Source organism: Fukomys damarensis, unplaced genomic scaffold (genome assembly GCF_012274545.1).
Source record: "Fukomys damarensis isolate Sample0158 unplaced genomic scaffold, DMR_v1.0_HiC HiC_scaffold_26, whole genome shotgun sequence".
NCBI classification, from domain to species: domain Eukaryota; kingdom Metazoa; phylum Chordata; class Mammalia; order Rodentia; family Bathyergidae; genus Fukomys; species Fukomys damarensis.
This window is the reverse complement of record NW_022900938.1, coordinates 2,797,334-2,813,696: the sequence shown is the minus strand read 5'-3', so window position 1 is coordinate 2,813,696 and position 16,363 is coordinate 2,797,334. Positions and strand designations below refer to the sequence as shown.

Below are 16,363 nucleotides of genomic sequence, written 5' to 3'. Positions count from 1 at the left end.
ACGCTGACGCCGCGCGGCCTGGGGCGGCCCGGGGTGAGCGGGTTGAAATCTGGAAAGGGCTTCCCACAGCTCCGAAGGGTCGAATTGTGCCATCATGGCTGCCTCAGCTCCTGAATCCACTGTAAACATTCACTTTTCGTGGTCATTTCGACTTAGGGGGAGAGCCAGGCGTCTCACTAAATCCAGTGAATAAGGTGGATGGGGGCACACGGGTTGTCTTTGACAGATTGCTGGACGTGTTTGATCAGTGAGGGATGACCAAGAAATACAGTAAATATTTAAATTTAAAATATGTATTACTGTGAAAGACACATTGCCATAATCCCCCTTGTTACAACGAAAAGACTTAGCCTTGTTTTGAGCATTCATTCTATCATTCTTGAAGTGATTTTATGGGGGAGGTACTGGGGATTTAACCCAGGACCTTGCACTTTCGAGGCAGAGGCAGGCGTGGCACCACTGAGCTAAATCCCCAGCCAATGTAGTAAATTTTCTTAAACATTTAACCGCATGTGTTGATCACCTCTTGTATATAATGATGGCTATTGTTATAGCTACCATTCCTTCCAGGCACAATCATTTCATTCTCACGGCAACCCTTAGATAAATTCTTTTATTTCACAGGTCAGTTAGCAGAGTTTTGGAGAGAATTTAGTCAAGGTCTAAAGCGCTAGGAAATTTAACCCTTGAGTGTATCTAACGCAAGTCCTTGACCTTAACAGGCCTCTAATTTTAAAGAGTCAGCAACTGCTAAAAGTTATATTATTGACATCTTTTCAACCATATATTGTAGTTTCTTTTTGTGTTATTAAAATAAGTGGAGCCATCACATTAATTTTAACCCATTTGAAGATTAGCTGGTCATATCCTTTACTGAAAATAAAATGGGAAATTGTTTTCATCTTAGCTGAAGCATTGTAAAGTTAGCAAACACTTTTAACTAGATTTCTTAGGTTTTAGTTTCTGTGGAAACAAACCCATTCAACTTAAAACTTGTATTCTAGAACACAGTGATTTTACTGTTTAATACCAAGAAAACGGATCTTCTTGAGGGTGTGGATGCAGCTCAGTGGTAAAGCACTTGCTTAGCATGCTCAAAAGCCCCTCAGTCCTGCAAAACATGCAAACAGGAAAAAACTGGTCTTTGAATAATTTTTCCCAATAGTAATGATGAATTTGACTAGATGTTGTCGTCTTTTACCCAAATCCCTTTTTTAAAAAACACTAAAAAGCCTAATTATAAACAATAATAGGTTTCATTGGGCATTTTAGTACACATATATAACAACTTTAATTATATCTACCATTCATCATCTTTTTTTACCTTCTTGTCCCCAGGCACACTTTTTCTTCTCTAATAGCTCCCCTTCTAATCTACTTTCACGTCTACTTTGTTTTTCCCCTACTACATTCCACATGTGAGAGAAAACATAGGACACTTGAGTCTGCCTTATTTCACTTAACAAGGTGATCTCTGGTTCCATCTGTTTTTCTGCAAATGACATGATTTAATTATTTTTTTTAACGACTGAGTATACTCCATTGTGTATATGTACCATATTTTCTTTACTCATTCATACACTGGATATTTTGTGACTTTGATATTGTGACTAGTGCTGCAGTAAACATGGGTATGCATGTATCTCTATAGTATAAAAGACCTAATCTTAAAAAAGCTTATTCACTATGGTAAGTATTTCTTCAGTCTGACACAAATTAACAAAATTCAAGGAACCCTGACTATAATCCAAGGCCTGTGCTGGGCGCTAGGGGAATAGAATTCTTACATGGAAAAGAATTTTTTATTTTAGTACTTGCATAAATCACATAAAATGATACAACTTAATTCAATTTAATCATTTATAGAGTTCTCATTATGTACAGTGTATAACTGAGTATGGGAGATACAAAGATGAACATTAAACTTTTGCCCTTAAGGCATTTTAAATATAGAATGGGAGAAAAGATTATTCAAAATAGTATTTATACCTAAATATACTTATAATAAATGCAATACAAGTAGAACAAGATACGTGATATTTGAGCTATGATCAGGACTGTGGGTGCACGGCAGCTGTGGCTGGGTAAAGGCACCATCAGAGGTGAAGTGCTGGTCTGGGCAGGAAAATGGGGAGATAGGGATTGAGTCCTGTGCTCTATGCTGGGCCAGACACAGTCTTCATACTCTCCCATTTTCTCTCTGTGTCTCATTGGAAATCTGAGCCTCAAAGAAAGTGACCCTCAGCACACTGCTACTTTGGATGTAGTTTTCAAAACAGCTCTATGGAGGCCAGGAATGTAACTCAGTGGCACTGTGCACAAGGTTGGAGTTTGATCCCTGGTACTGCAAAACAACAACAACAAAACCAAACCAAAAGACTTAATTCTATGGCTGAGAAGTAACTTAGTGGTGGAGCACTTGCCAAGAGTGACCAAGACCCTGGGTACCAGGAAAACAAACAAACAAAAAAAAACAAAAAAAGAAAAAAATTCTATTTGACCCCATTGCCTATGCACTCTCTGGTATTATTTATGCCGTGACCACAGGAGTTAGAATTTATTCTGGTGACCTTTGCAAATTAGGAATCACTGAAGATTATTGAGCCAGGAATTCACATAATTGGAGCCAAATTTAGGAAAATATTCTCAGAGTCCTGAAGAGGGTTTGAGAGACAGACTGGACGCAATTGAATTAGAAAAAAACAGTTCAAATAAAAATGGCATTTCACCCCTGCAAAGATGACAGGAATGAGAAGAAAATACTAGGAAAGGCTTAAGGAGATGCAGTGTGGGACTGGGGCCATTGGGTATGAGTGATGATGGAGAGGAATTGGTCAGGATCACTGAGAAGCCTCACTTTCAGGTTTTGGAGATGCTATACATAGAGGTAAATTAAGTACAGAGTCCATGGATTAGCTAGTCCTCTACTAGCTCTCATGTTCAGCCTTTTTACTGACAATAAATTGGGCCCTTGACTTATGATTTTACTTCATTCCCATGGGCTGGTTGTAACTCATGTTGGTCAATGAAGGTTCAAGCTCTTCTACATGGCCTTAAGTCTGTCTCCTGTACACAAGCAGATCTCAGTGTCCTTAGACATTTCCTGGGATTTCTTAGTTAACCCCACACAGGAAAGAATGTTATGTTCCTTCCTGAACTCTCTAAGGGTTAAGTCTATCTGAGACCATCTGGAAGTATAAGAGGCCGGCATTTGGGTCATAACTCAAAATACTTTTTGCATAATTTTAAAACTAAAAGTTCCTGTCCTAACCCAAATTGTTTGTATGTTAGGCTGTTTGTAACTCCAGGGTCTGCTGTGTTTGTGGAGTACAGTGTGAAGTTTTGATACATATGTATAACCTGGCATTATTAAATCAAGCTAATTAACAAATCCATCACCTTGCCTATTTACCTTTATTGTGGTGAGAACATTTAAAATGTACCTTAGTAATTTTAAGTGTAAAATACCTTATTACTACCTGTGGCCAACATGACATTCAGAAAACCACTAAAACTTATTTCTCCTGTCTCCCTAAAGCTTTGTAACCTTCGCCTAACATCTCCCATTCCCCTGTCCTTCTCCTTAGGCTCTGGTAACTACCATTCTCGCTGTTTCTATGAGTTTGACTTTGTTTAATCCAGTCTCATTTATCTATTTTTGATTTTGTTTCTTGTGCTTTTAGAGTTATATCCAATAAATTATTGATCAGATCATCATCATGGAAGTTTCTCCTGTTTTCCTTCTTTCTTTTCTTCTGGTACTAGGGATTGAACCCAGGGTCTTGTGCATGCTAGCAAGCACACTAGCACTAAGCTACATTTGCAGCTTGCTTGCTTGCTTGCTTTCTTCATTCATTCATTTTGAAATAAGGTCTTGTTAACTTTTTAGGCTGACTTCAAACTTGTGATCCTCCTGCCTCAGCCTCCCAAGTGGCTCGAATTACATGTAAGGCACTTTCATATCCAGCTATCACTTTGTTTTCTTCAAGTAGGTTTATCATTTCAGGCCTCATGTTTAAGTCTTTAATCCATTTTGAGTTGACTTTTGCTTATGGTCTGCAATAATGATCAGTTTCATTCTTCAGTTTTCCTGATGCCATTTATTGAAGAGACTGTTTTTGTATCTTTGTTGAAAAAAATCAATTGACTATAGACTGTGCAGGTTTATACTGGGGCTTTCTATCCTGTTCCAATGATCCACGTGTCTGCTTTTATGGCAGTATCATGCTGTTTCAATTGCACAACTGCCATATTTTGCAACTATAGAGGGATGTCTCCAGCTTTGTGCTTTTTGCCTGAGATTGCTTTTGTTACTGAGTTTTTGTTGTGTCCCATATGAATTTTAGGGCTTTATTTCTGTAGAAAATTTCTTTGGTATTTTGATGTTTTACATTTGAACACATAGATTGCTTTGGCAGTATGGATATTTAAAAAATATTAATTCTTCTAAACCATAAACGTGGATATCATCCCATTTATTTCTATCTAATTTTGTTTCATCAGTGTTTTATAGTTTTCACTATCTTTGGATATTTTAAATCCAACTATTTTGCTTGCTACAATTTTAAATGGAATTTCTTTTATTTTTTGGATAGTTTATTGTTAGTTTGTAGAAAAGCTACTGAATTTTGTATGTAAAGTTTAAAACCTGCAACTTTTTGATGCTTTATTTATTCACACAAGCATGATTTGAATAATTATATACATGTTTTCATTTGATTTTTAGGAGAAGACCTTTATGTTTGGGAACATCTTACCTACAGAATTCTTTGAACTGCCTATTTTCAGATATTTCTGTAAGAGAAAATAAAATTGTTACATATAAAATATGACAAAAAACAACAAGACTTCACCAAAAGAATGATCCAGAATATGTTGTTCATTTCGGACTCAGTCCTAAAGTGTGTGCTCAGCTTGCACCTTTATCTTAACTCTTTTCATCTCTTGACTGCTAACTGTTGTTTTTAACCCCTTTCCATTTCTATCTCAGCCTTGGTTGTGATGCATGAGGTATTTTCACAAAGATATTATCATACCTTATAGTTCTTATTTCTCATAACTTTAGGCATCTTGGCAATGCTTTTTGTCCTTAGATCCTGTTCACAGCATTTCTTTTCTTATCTTTGGCACCATGGATTGAACTCGGGATTATGCACTTGCAAAGCAAGTAGTGGAACCACTGAGCTAAATACCCAGCCTATTCACAGCATTTCTAATGCTTGTATATGAACATTTGTTGGGTTGAGCTGTCACTTGACCACCTGTTCAGCAACTCCACTGTTTTTGAGTAGTGGGCGTTGATGCACTTTGAACTTCTGTATCAAAGAGAAGCCATCATGTGCCCTGTGTAGATTAGAAATACATGAAGGCCAAAGGAGCAAATAGGCTGATACCTGGTCTTTGCTGCTCTCTTCACAGAATGGCATAGCCCTAGAGCTGTGTCCACTCAATGGAGTTCTGTTCTTTAATTCATTAAAGGCCCCATACTGGCCATTGTTAGGCCTGCCTACACAGAAATCCTGTACCACCAAATGATATCAGGAAATACTGGTTTGTATTTATCATGTTTAACCATTACATTTTCAGACATCAGCAACTGTTTGACATTTGGAAACTTTTCATCTTTGTGAGTGCTGAAGGTTGTGCTCCTGAGGAAACAGACTGAGATTTGCCTGCAGGAGAATTTTGTTCTGTCTTTGTACAGGAGCACAGGAATGCACCTAAGCGGAATCAGGGAAACAATGAGCTCAGGAATGCACCTAAGAGGAATGAGGGAAACAGGGCCAGGTGGAAGTTGAACTGTAATGTGCCTGCAGCAAGGGCCTCAGCAAGTCCTGGGACGGCACTTCAGGCTTGGTTCATGGGGTCAGCGGTCCTGCTGTTCTTAACTCTCCTCCTTTCCCCTTGGTTATCATCTGTAGTCATTGGATGCTGGCTGCTGCTCGGAAAGAGACTTGACATTGTACCACATGGCGCTCTTTCCCTGATGGTAGTTTCTAGAAGGGAACTTAGCTGAGAACAGCCAACACCCCAGCATCTGGGCTCAGTTTGGAAGGAGGGATCTGGGCAGCCTCAGAGCATATGCAAAGTTGAGTTCATAACTGTCAAATGACTTTTTCTCCACAGTGGGTTAAGCAGGGTTGTACTGCTTGCTTTTGGTTCGAGGAAAATGATAGAAATGCAAGAACTCTAAGAATGTTTCATACTATTTTTTCTTTAAAAAGGTTATCTCAAAAGTTATTGGGGTCAAATTCCAGGAATGTAGATCTGGTAACCTAAGACTGTGACATCAAAAGTCCATATAGCACATTATATTTGGTGATTGCAAGCTTGAAAACATGAAAGCTCATGAAAGTTTCCATGAGCTTGTCCTCTGTTGGTTACTCCATATTGGCTCTCGGGGAAATACAGTTAAAAACCAAAATCTCCCAACCCAGAAAAATCATAAAATATTAGAGAAAGGAAAAGTTTTATTTTTGAGAAAGATTTGACCTAGAATGTGATGCATATCACAGGGTCTGCTAGAGCTTACAAAGACAGGGGCGCTCATCTCCTGAAACAGGCAGTGGATGGCGCCCGTGGCACCACATATACTGCATCCTGACTTCCCTGGGCACAGAGTGGCTGTGTGCCTGCTGAAAAGAAGCCCTACACTCAGATTGTTGGTATAGATAAGAAAGCACTTAGACTTCAAGAAATCTCGATGAGGCATTTTATTTCTGCAGAAGGGCACCAGCATGAGGTAGCAGGTGCATAGGACAAAAGAGGGTTATTCCTCTGTTCCTAATGCAGGAGAAGTAGCTGACCTTTAAATTCACTGGCTGAATTCAAAGGCTACAATCTATCACAGTAGACTAACTCAAGTGGTATGAGGGGGTTTGGTGTGTTGCTGAGTTATAGAGGGGCTATTGGTTTGGAACAAAAAGTCCTTGGTTCTTATCTTAGGAAACGGCTGTGTTTGGGGCAAAAGTACACAGTCACAATATCTCAGAGCTCAGCATATTAACGGGAGGAGGGTTGGATAGTGAGTAGATGACCAAGTCATTTAAACCCAAAATGGAGTTGCTTTGGCCTTGGGCTTTGACAAAACATACAAAGCCTATTTCTCACATGCCTGTTTATTGGCTACATTCAAAGAAAAAACCAACTTCTTATATCTTTATGATAGAAGGCATTTTGTGAAGTGACCACTAAAGTTAGGCTGTGGCCCTGCCACTGAAATGAGAGGTCAGGGAGCTGTCTTTGATACAGTCTCCAAGGTTCTTCAGGAAATACTGAGTTTTAAGACTAGCAAGAAGCCCAATTAGTTCTGATTAAGATATGAAGATGTACCTAACTTTGGAAAGGACAGAGAAATAGTAAAATATGAGAAGTGTCTCTTTTTCTCTCTTCCTTCCTTTCTCCTTCTCTCCCTTCCCACCCCTCTGTCCCCTTTTCTTCCCTCCTTTTTCTCTCCCCCTTTCTTCCCTTCCCTCTCCTCCCCTCCCTCCCCCTACTTCCCCTGCCCTCCCCTCTCCTCTCCTCTCCTCTTTCTGTATATTCCAGGCTTACCTTAGACTCACTGTGGACCCAGGCTGGCCTCAACCTCATGATCTTTCTGCCTCAGCCTTCCAAGTGCAAGTGTTGGGATCATAGGTGTGTACCATCACGCTGGCTCTTTCTTACTTTTGACAGGGAGAATTAAGCCTTTTATATTTGATTTATATTTATTTTTTATTTATATTATATATCAAATTTTATTTAGATCGACCCTCCTTGAAACACTAAAAAATTTTAGAAGTGATCAAAATTCAAAGCCATCATTTGAGCACATGGAAAACAATCACCTGTTTAAAATCTTGGCAAGGCTGAGTTTTAAGAGGTGGGCTGCAGGGGAGCTTTGGGTTCTGTGTCTGCTGTGTGCTTGTGAAGGACCTGTGTAGTCTTTCCATGAGGTCCTATATGTGCTGCTGTACAATTAAATGAGGTAGTGCATGTAAAGTCTCAGCACAGAGCCGACATTCAGCCAGTGGGCATAAATTCTTTATTAAAAAATCTATTTCCCTATAAGAATGGGGAAAATGTACCTATTGCCAACAATACTGTATTAAAGACTTAAAAATTGTTAATGGAACATATTAAATATTTTTACCAGTACAAAGTAAAAATAAAAAGTCAAATAAAGTCAGGTATATTGATGCATGCTATAATTCCAGCACTATGGGAGGCTGAAGCAGGAAGATTGCAAGTTCAAAGCCAGCCAGAGCACCCTAGTGACTTATCAACACCCTGTCTAAAAAAAGAAAAAGGGTGGAAATGTAGCTTAGTGCAAAGACCTTGGGTTCAGTCCTCAGCACTAAAAAGGAAGAAAGGAAGAAAGCATCAGAATACTTGTTATGTATACACATGCACACACAAATATATGTATTAAAGTAAAGTAAAAATAAGTTTCAAAAGAATAGTAAAAAGTTGTTTATAGCACAAATATATCCCCAAAACTTTGGCTTACCTAGACTTTCTTGTGGTACTAGTTACTTTAATTTGGCTGGCTGGATTTATTAACTTGGTTTGAGTCATTTTTATTTATTTATCTTCATTTTTCGTTTTTGTTATTTCTGTCTTATCTTTGTTTGGTTTGCTAACTTACTTGTTTATAAAGCCAGATCTCAGGCTCTCTTGTAGCTGCCCCATTTGCCCTTAGAGAGCACATGCAAGGGTGATGCGCAAGCGTGAGCTCTCTCATGTTCTGACTGACTGTACTGCGGTGCTGGTTCCCTGGCATGGACCACTTTCTCTTCCTCGGTGCTTACTCTGCTTCTTTTTAATTCCTTCGGCATTCTTAGCACTTTCTTTACCTCCATTCTTTTTTTTCACCCTCACACTCCTCTGTGCTTTCCCCGAGGCAGTTCCTTTCATCTGCATGTGTGCAGTGTACTCCTCCTCCACCTGCTCGGCTTGATAGCACCTGAGCAGAACTTGGAGACCTGGCTCTTTTGCAGTGGTTTCCACATGGTTTTCTTGAACACGCTTACTTGTTTTGGAGGATGTATATACTTTGTATTTGTCTATTATATTCATTCTTTCTACTAGTATCAGTGCACATTATAAAACCTATACCAAAGAGTTTTAAAGTCAGGCGTGGTGGAGCATGCCTGCAATCCTAGCACTCAGAAGGCTGAGGCAGGTGGATGACAACGATAAATTCAAGGCAACCTGGGCTACATAAAGAGAGCTTGTCTCAAAAAACACAACAAAACAAACAAAAAGATTTAAGAACATGAAACAAACTTTACTTTAAAACATCTTACTAGCTGGGGATTTAGTTCAGTGGTTCTGCTGCCTGCCTCACAAGCACTAGGACCCGAGTTCAATCCCCCCCCCCAAAAATCTTGCTAACAGTGATGGCTTCATATTATCTGAAGAACACAATATTCAGAAATATTGTGAATGGTGCACATCCAAGGGTCAAAGTGTTGCCTTAGGGGCGATTCCTGTCAGTACACACTCATTGCTATTACTGTATGCTGAAGATGGTGGGAACAGGAGAAGGGTCAGCTCTGATATCTTCTAAACATTCACCGGAATTGTCTTTGATTCATGATGCTTTCCAGCAATATTTAAGCCATTCACCCATTTTGGGCTGTTTTGGTTTAAACTAGGTAATATAGTTTTTGAGTTCATTTAAATGGGCTTATGGGCCAGGCAGTGAATCAGAGTTGTCGACTTCTTTAGGTTCTGGTGGCCTCAGTGTTCCTTCAAAATACTCCCTTTATCCCAACACACTGACCAAGAGGGTACCGGTAGAACCTGCATACTGAGCATGGGCAAAACTTTATTTACTTCTCTGTCAATATGGATCAATAAAAATGTGTGTTCTAACGTGTGCTGGGAACTGAACCCAGGGCCTCAAGAATACTTGGCAAGCTCTCTGCCCTGAGCCACATCCTAGCTTGAAAAGTGCTATTTAACCAATACTGGAGACTCAAAAACCTGAGAAGAGATAGTTGTATTTGATTATATGGAAGGCAACATGTCATAAAGTCAATAAATAATAATTATAGAATGAGATGACACAAGGCTAGTGTCTTAACAGGTGTGCTGGTGGTATTCTTGGGAAACACGCAGTTAAGGGAACAAAAGACAGTGTGGAGAAACACATGGAGTGGGAAAGCGAGGAAGAGGAGGAGCTATTAACCAGCCCAAGTCCCAGGGGAGGGCCTGGCTGAGCCCATGCTGGAGGCAACCTAGTGAGGGAAGAGTGTGGCTTCAGCTGCAGGGGCCTCTCACATTCGCCACCCACGGCTGCCCGGGTAGACTGCAACCCTATTCAGAGATGGAGGTGGACCTGAGTTAGTGAGTGGCTGAAGGCTGTCAGCGAAGTATGTTCCTTGTGGCTGCAGTGCGTCCTTCACTGAAGCACATCTGACTGAGGCAAGTCTGTATGTGCCAGGGAACTCTTAAGTGCTGACCAGAAGAAGGCATCTGGTCCCTGGGAAGACAAAGCAAATGTGCATACAAGTGACTGTTCAAGACCAAGATCACATGGTTGAGAAACATTCAAAAGGATGCCTAAAGACCGGGAAAGTGAATATGAAAATAGCAATGGAACTCTTCTGCAGTGTTGGTGGGATGTAGCCTACTGCCACTACTATGGAAATCAGTGTAGAGATTTCTCAAAAAGAATTGAAAATAGCACTTTCATTTGATCTAGCTATTCTTCTAGGTATCTTTCCGAAAGAGTAAAAGACATATTACAGGGATACATGCATAGCCATATTTATAGCAGCATAATTTATGATAGCTAAGTCTTGGAAGCAGCCTCTATGTCCATCAACAGATGACTGGATAAAGAAAACATGCTTTCTTAAATAGAGTGCTCTCTGCCATAAAGAAAGATAAACTTGGGTCATTTGTGGGAAAATGGATGCACCTTGGGACCAAAAATTTTGGTGAAATAGACCAGACACAAAAACTTCAATATCACATGATTTCTCTTACATGAGAAACCCAGTGTAAAAATAAAGAGCAAAATAAAAGATAATAGAAAGTAAGGCAGTAGATACAGTGGTACTTGGTTCACAAACTTAATTCTTTCCATGATTATTGAACCAAAGCACCACTGTATTTCTCAAAGGAGAAGGGATCTCAAGAGATGGAGAAAGAAGGGAGGGAGGGAAGGAAGAGGGAATAAAAACAGAATTAAGATGTGTTACGTACATGTAACGGCTCCACACAAGGACTGTAAACATTATGTACTACACACATGTACCAATAAACTAAATGAGAAAAAAAGATTGGCAAAAGGTAACAATAACTACAGTGCATGTTAAGGTGAAATGTGAAGTGTAGCTTTCTGGGAAAGATGTCTAGCATTATCTATTAAAATTAAAAATATACACTTAGACTCAATGGTTCTACTATTAGGAATCTGTCTGATACAAATAAGACCACTGATTCATAAATCTGTGTACAAAAGTGATTATTATAACCTTGTTAGCGCTGTTGAAATACTAGAAAGGAACACACAAAATAGACGGTCTCTGAATGAATATAATATATCTACTCCATGCAATATTATGTGTATATTCAGGAGAACATATTGGTAGCAATTGCAGATAGTTGGCAGGACTTTTGCTAGCTGCTGTTGAGAATAAAAGCAAGACGTGAAAGAGTACATATAAAATTAACTTCCTCTTTTTTGTAAATCAAAATATGACAAAACACTTTATCACTATATATATGAATGTTAACTTGAGTTACCATGCAAGAGATGGCCCAAAGGGTGGCACAGTTGAAGTTGGGCGGAAGGGGAAAGATCTGTACAAAACCATGCATTCAATCACATTTACTCTGAAATATCTACACCTAATAAGAAGGATGCTCTCTGGGGCTTATAGCTTGCAGCAAAGAAATAAATGGGAAAAATAGGTCACAGAAAAGGAAATAATTACCCACAGTTTTATTGGATGTATACAATTTTTATTTTTTACTGTTCTAGTAGATGCCAGGAATATTACTGTTTATCTACAAGTTGAGAGGAGTCCCTAGCATGGCTGTGGGAGGAACTGCGCTGTCAGGAATGCCAAGCATGTATCCAGCACCACGCGGGCCTGTATCACTCAGGAGAGGCCAGGTCACTCTGGTCCAGCAGCAGCAGCACATCCAATGGACTTGCTCCTGTCGCGTCCAGTGTAGACTGGCTTCAGCTCTGGTCCATGCCACTTCCGCTTGAGGCTCACCCCTATCTGGTGAGTAATTAATCTCATGGCAGGGAAAATGAAATCATGGCTGAGTGTTTGCTGCTTCTTGATGCTTTCATTGGCCAGAGCAGGTCATGCGGCCAAGTCTGTGGCAAGTGGGAGGCGAATGTGTGACCTCAGATCCAGGGAGAGTCGGGGAGGATCCCCCACCCCGTGAACATCTACTTTATGGTGGGGAGATTACATGTGTCCATGTGATCACACTAGTGAATGTTGTTTGCAATTGGTGAGTCAGGAGAGTTCAGAAGAGCAACAAGAGAAAATACAGTGGTATGCTACTTTTGATATCAAATTAAATAAATGCTATTTTTCACATTGACTAGGTGTTGGGATAAGAGATCCTGACTTCTAGTCACAGATCAGATGATATTTTACATTTTCATAAAATAAATTAAATATTTTATTTAATATGTTTAGGTAAATTCTATTTTAACCACATTTTATTTTTCTGAAATTTAAAACTCACTGCTGAGTTGAGGGTGTCAAGAAATGTAGTGATCATCAAAACCCCAAAATCAGTTCCTTCCTTTAGAAATAATAGTTTAAACTAAATATTATTTTTATGTATTTTGCCCAGAGTTTAAGTATGTACTCCTCAAAGAATCTCCCAAATAAATTTTGCCTGCAGCTATCAGCTTAGTTTTTTTTTTTTTTTTTTTTTTTTTTTTTTTTTTTTTTGTGGTACTGGGGATCAAACTCAGGACCTTGTACTTGCAAGGCAGGCATGGTGCCACTGAGCTAAATCCCCAGCCCTATCAGTTTAGTTTTTAAAGCCCTATTTTGGTTAGGGGAAATTTTGAAGAAAAGCCTTGCCTCTTCTGTTAAATGTAGTATTGTACAATGCTTTTTGCTTCTTACCCTATTTCACAGGTTAAATTTCCATACCTTGCTGCTACTTAATGTTTCAGATGTTTCCTGTAACTTGCTTGTTTTTAATCTTTCAAAAACAATTGTGACATTAAACCGTTTCACCAAGTACCATTTATATAGAACAGAGAATGGCACAAGTCCCAAGTGTGGTTCAACAGCTGTTGCTCCTCACTGTGGGCTAAGGTTAGAGGTGGTTGTATCCATGGTAACCTGTGTGCCTCAGTCAGGGTAAGGAGCATCAGGACTCTCAGGGGTGAATGACAGAGCAGCCACTGGCCACCTAGCTTTCACCAGACATGTGGCTTCCAAGGGGACTTTTTCTTAAAGGACTTATTTTTATAGTTCCTCACATTGTAAAGTGGATAAACTTACACTGTGGTTAGAAAAGTAGCTATATTCCCAAAAACATAGAACAGAAAAGGGCTTACAAAAGAAACCACACTTCATTTTTGTTTTTTCTTTGGATTTAAAACATGAATTACAATTTCGTGTTTATTTAAGTATTACACTGTTTCCTTCTCCCTCAAGTTCAGAGGTATGTACTACGCAGAAAAGGCATGCTGGTGAGGGGTACAAGACAGATGACCAAAGAAAGGAGTGTATTCCTGACAGAAATGGTGGTGTTTCTTCCTAGGGTCCCAGGTGCTAAAAGGTGTGAATAAACATCATGTCTTTGGGCCGGGGATTTAGCTCAGTTGCTCCTCCGCCTGCATTGCAAGCGCAAGGACCTGAGTTCGATCCCCGGTACCAAAAAAACCAACCAACCAAACAAAAAAACATCATGTCTTTGTGGGCTGGGTATTTAGCTCAGTAGTTCCACTACCTTCCTCACAAGCTCAAGGCCCTGCATTAGATCCCCGGTACCAAAACAAACAAAAAATGAAAACATCATGTCTTTGTTACTGATGTGGGTGGGTACGTGATATAAAAGGAGCAGGGCCCCACTGTGTACCTGAAAGTGTCAAGCATGAGATATACATTGGGTTTGAAAAGCTTTCTATTAGAACTTTATACCTGGAAAAGATCCCAGTTGTCCAGTCGGATGGAGGACCACGTGTGCATGGCCTGAGGGACACCTTTCAGAGGTGCTTTTCAGAAGTGTGCTCAGTGTCTACATGACCGTGACGTAGGCTCCAGTTGTGGGAGCTGTGTCATAGTCAGTTAATGTGTAGAATGCAAGCCAGCACTGCCAGGTAGTTTCGAGGTGGGCTGAGCCCCGATTGCCTGGCTCCTGACAGGGTCTCTCAGCCTGAGGGTCTCCATGAAGTGACTCCTGCTGTGTCCACAGGAAGGCGTCTGGGCCTCCACCCTCATCTGAAACAGACAGGGCTATCAGACACTGAAGGACTTGGGCTATAATTAAATATTCTAAACTTGTTCTTCTTCAGAACCTCCAATACTTACTAACCTAGGGAATCTAGACCTATTTCAAACAATGTGTATCTTCTCATTTCCATAGGACTGTTATTGTGGGCTGGAGTTTAATTGTATTTTGAAGTAAGGTTAGTCAATTTTGATATTTTAATTACTGAAATTTTCTACTTAATTTCTAATTAAAGAGATAAGAACTTTCTTTTTCAAGAAAAAGCTTTGAATTTTAATACAACGTATTTAAGTTTTGCCTATCTTTTATTGGCTTTGTAGGTATATACTCTATTATAATATTTACATCACAAACTACCTTACAAATTCTGTTTCCTTAAACTAGCATGTTGAATGGTTATAATGTGTATTAGACATAGTTATGACTCAGTATAAAATAATGTAACTCAACAGAAAATGTTGTATTCATCATGGGTCATGTTCAGTGCATCCTTGAACTCATCAGGAGAAATGGCCCTTAATTTCAAAATGTTTTCCTTACATGTAGGTGGATGAGAGCATGGTGTGTTTCCCCACATACTAACAAATCGGCCATAGTCATAGTCCAGGTGCCAAACCGTCCCCCAGGCTGGCCTCTCGGGTTGTGCAGCCTCCTGGGGACTAAGCCTTTGAACACAGGACCTCCGGGGGTGTGCCAGGTCCATGCTGCTGCAGAATAAGCTAGTATTGAGAGCAGCGCTCCCGGGGGCTCTTGTGGGCCGTCTGAGGTGATGGAGTGGCCTTCCTGTCTCCAGAACACCTTCTCGGGACTTGCTCTGGTGTGGACGGTACAGGGCAAGAATATCAGGCTCACATCCTGTTTCCCTTCTTAGTTGGCTCTAACTTTGAGCAAGCTACTTGAAACTTTTGATCTGTGGTTTCCTTCTCTGCAAAGTAGGAGGTCAGAATACTTCATAGAGGATTATCTAGTACCTAGAAAGCAGTTATCAAAACGATTCTTCTCCTTGCCTGTGATGGTATCGGAGGGTTCCCATTCTCACTGCAATTTTTTCTAGCCAGGATTCTGGGGTGGAAGGATCACAAATTCACTAGACCTTGCTAGGTTCCTATCAGTGGTCTGTTGGTCTATCTCCAGATTTTTTAGACGCTCCGGATGTGGAAGTGTCTTGATAGTTTTGTAGGCTTGCTCTGGACCTGCTCTGGTTTCTGCTCTAGAGTGGAATTCTAGGATGCGTGACAAGTAATTTTGCTGTGTGGGAAGTGTCAGCCATTTTTCTTTATCAGAGCGATTGTTGTATGCAGCTGGAAAACTCCCAAGGTCTTCTTTTCACAGATATTTTAGAGCACCTACTCTGTACCAGGCGCGGTTCTGGAAGCCAGGGATGTATCAGTGAATATCATTGACATGGTCTTTTCTGCACATGAAAATTACACTGCCTTTTAATGAGCTAGAGATAGGGAGTCAGTATGGCAGAAAATTTAAATATTTCTACGGACAGGACAGTTCATTCACAGTAATAAATTCCTTAGGAGAGCAGAATACAAGTGACACACTCTGTGTGGGGAGTTAAAGGAGCAACTTGGGATTTGGGTCAGAGAAGGCCCGTGGAGGTGGTGACATTTGAATCGCCAGCTCTCTCCTCTGTTTGCCTGCCACCTCCTCCACCTCTGTGTGCTCCCAGCTTCAGTCTGTAATCCAGTGACCGCCAGGGGGATTGCATGAGAGGATAGGAGGCAGGGGCCCTGGGTGACAGTGACTGTGAAAGGGGGACAGTTAATGGAGGCATAAAGATGAGGTCACGATCTCTAGTTTAACCAGGCCTGTTACTTCTGTCAGGCTTTGAAGCAGGGCTGCAGAACAGAATCTTGCTCTGGCCAGGCACAGGTGCACAGGAAAGTTTTTTTTTTTTTTTTTTTTTTTTTTTTTTTTT

At 40.2% G+C, this 16,363-nt stretch overlaps 1 protein-coding gene across 1 annotated transcript in view; it reads left to right on the top strand.

Moving 5' to 3' along the window:
- Window positions 1–12,010: 12,010 nt before the first annotated feature.
- Window positions 12,011–16,363, top strand: part of Plcl1 (phospholipase C like 1 (inactive)) — a 271,071-nt gene continuing 266,718 nt past the window's right edge. Inside the window, exon 1 of the mRNA XM_033756393.1 lies at window positions 12,011–12,227. Within this exon, the coding sequence (XP_033612284.1) occupies window positions 12,195–12,227 (33 nt within the window). The 5' untranslated portion in view covers window positions 12,011–12,194. The remainder of the gene's footprint in view (window positions 12,228–16,363) is intronic.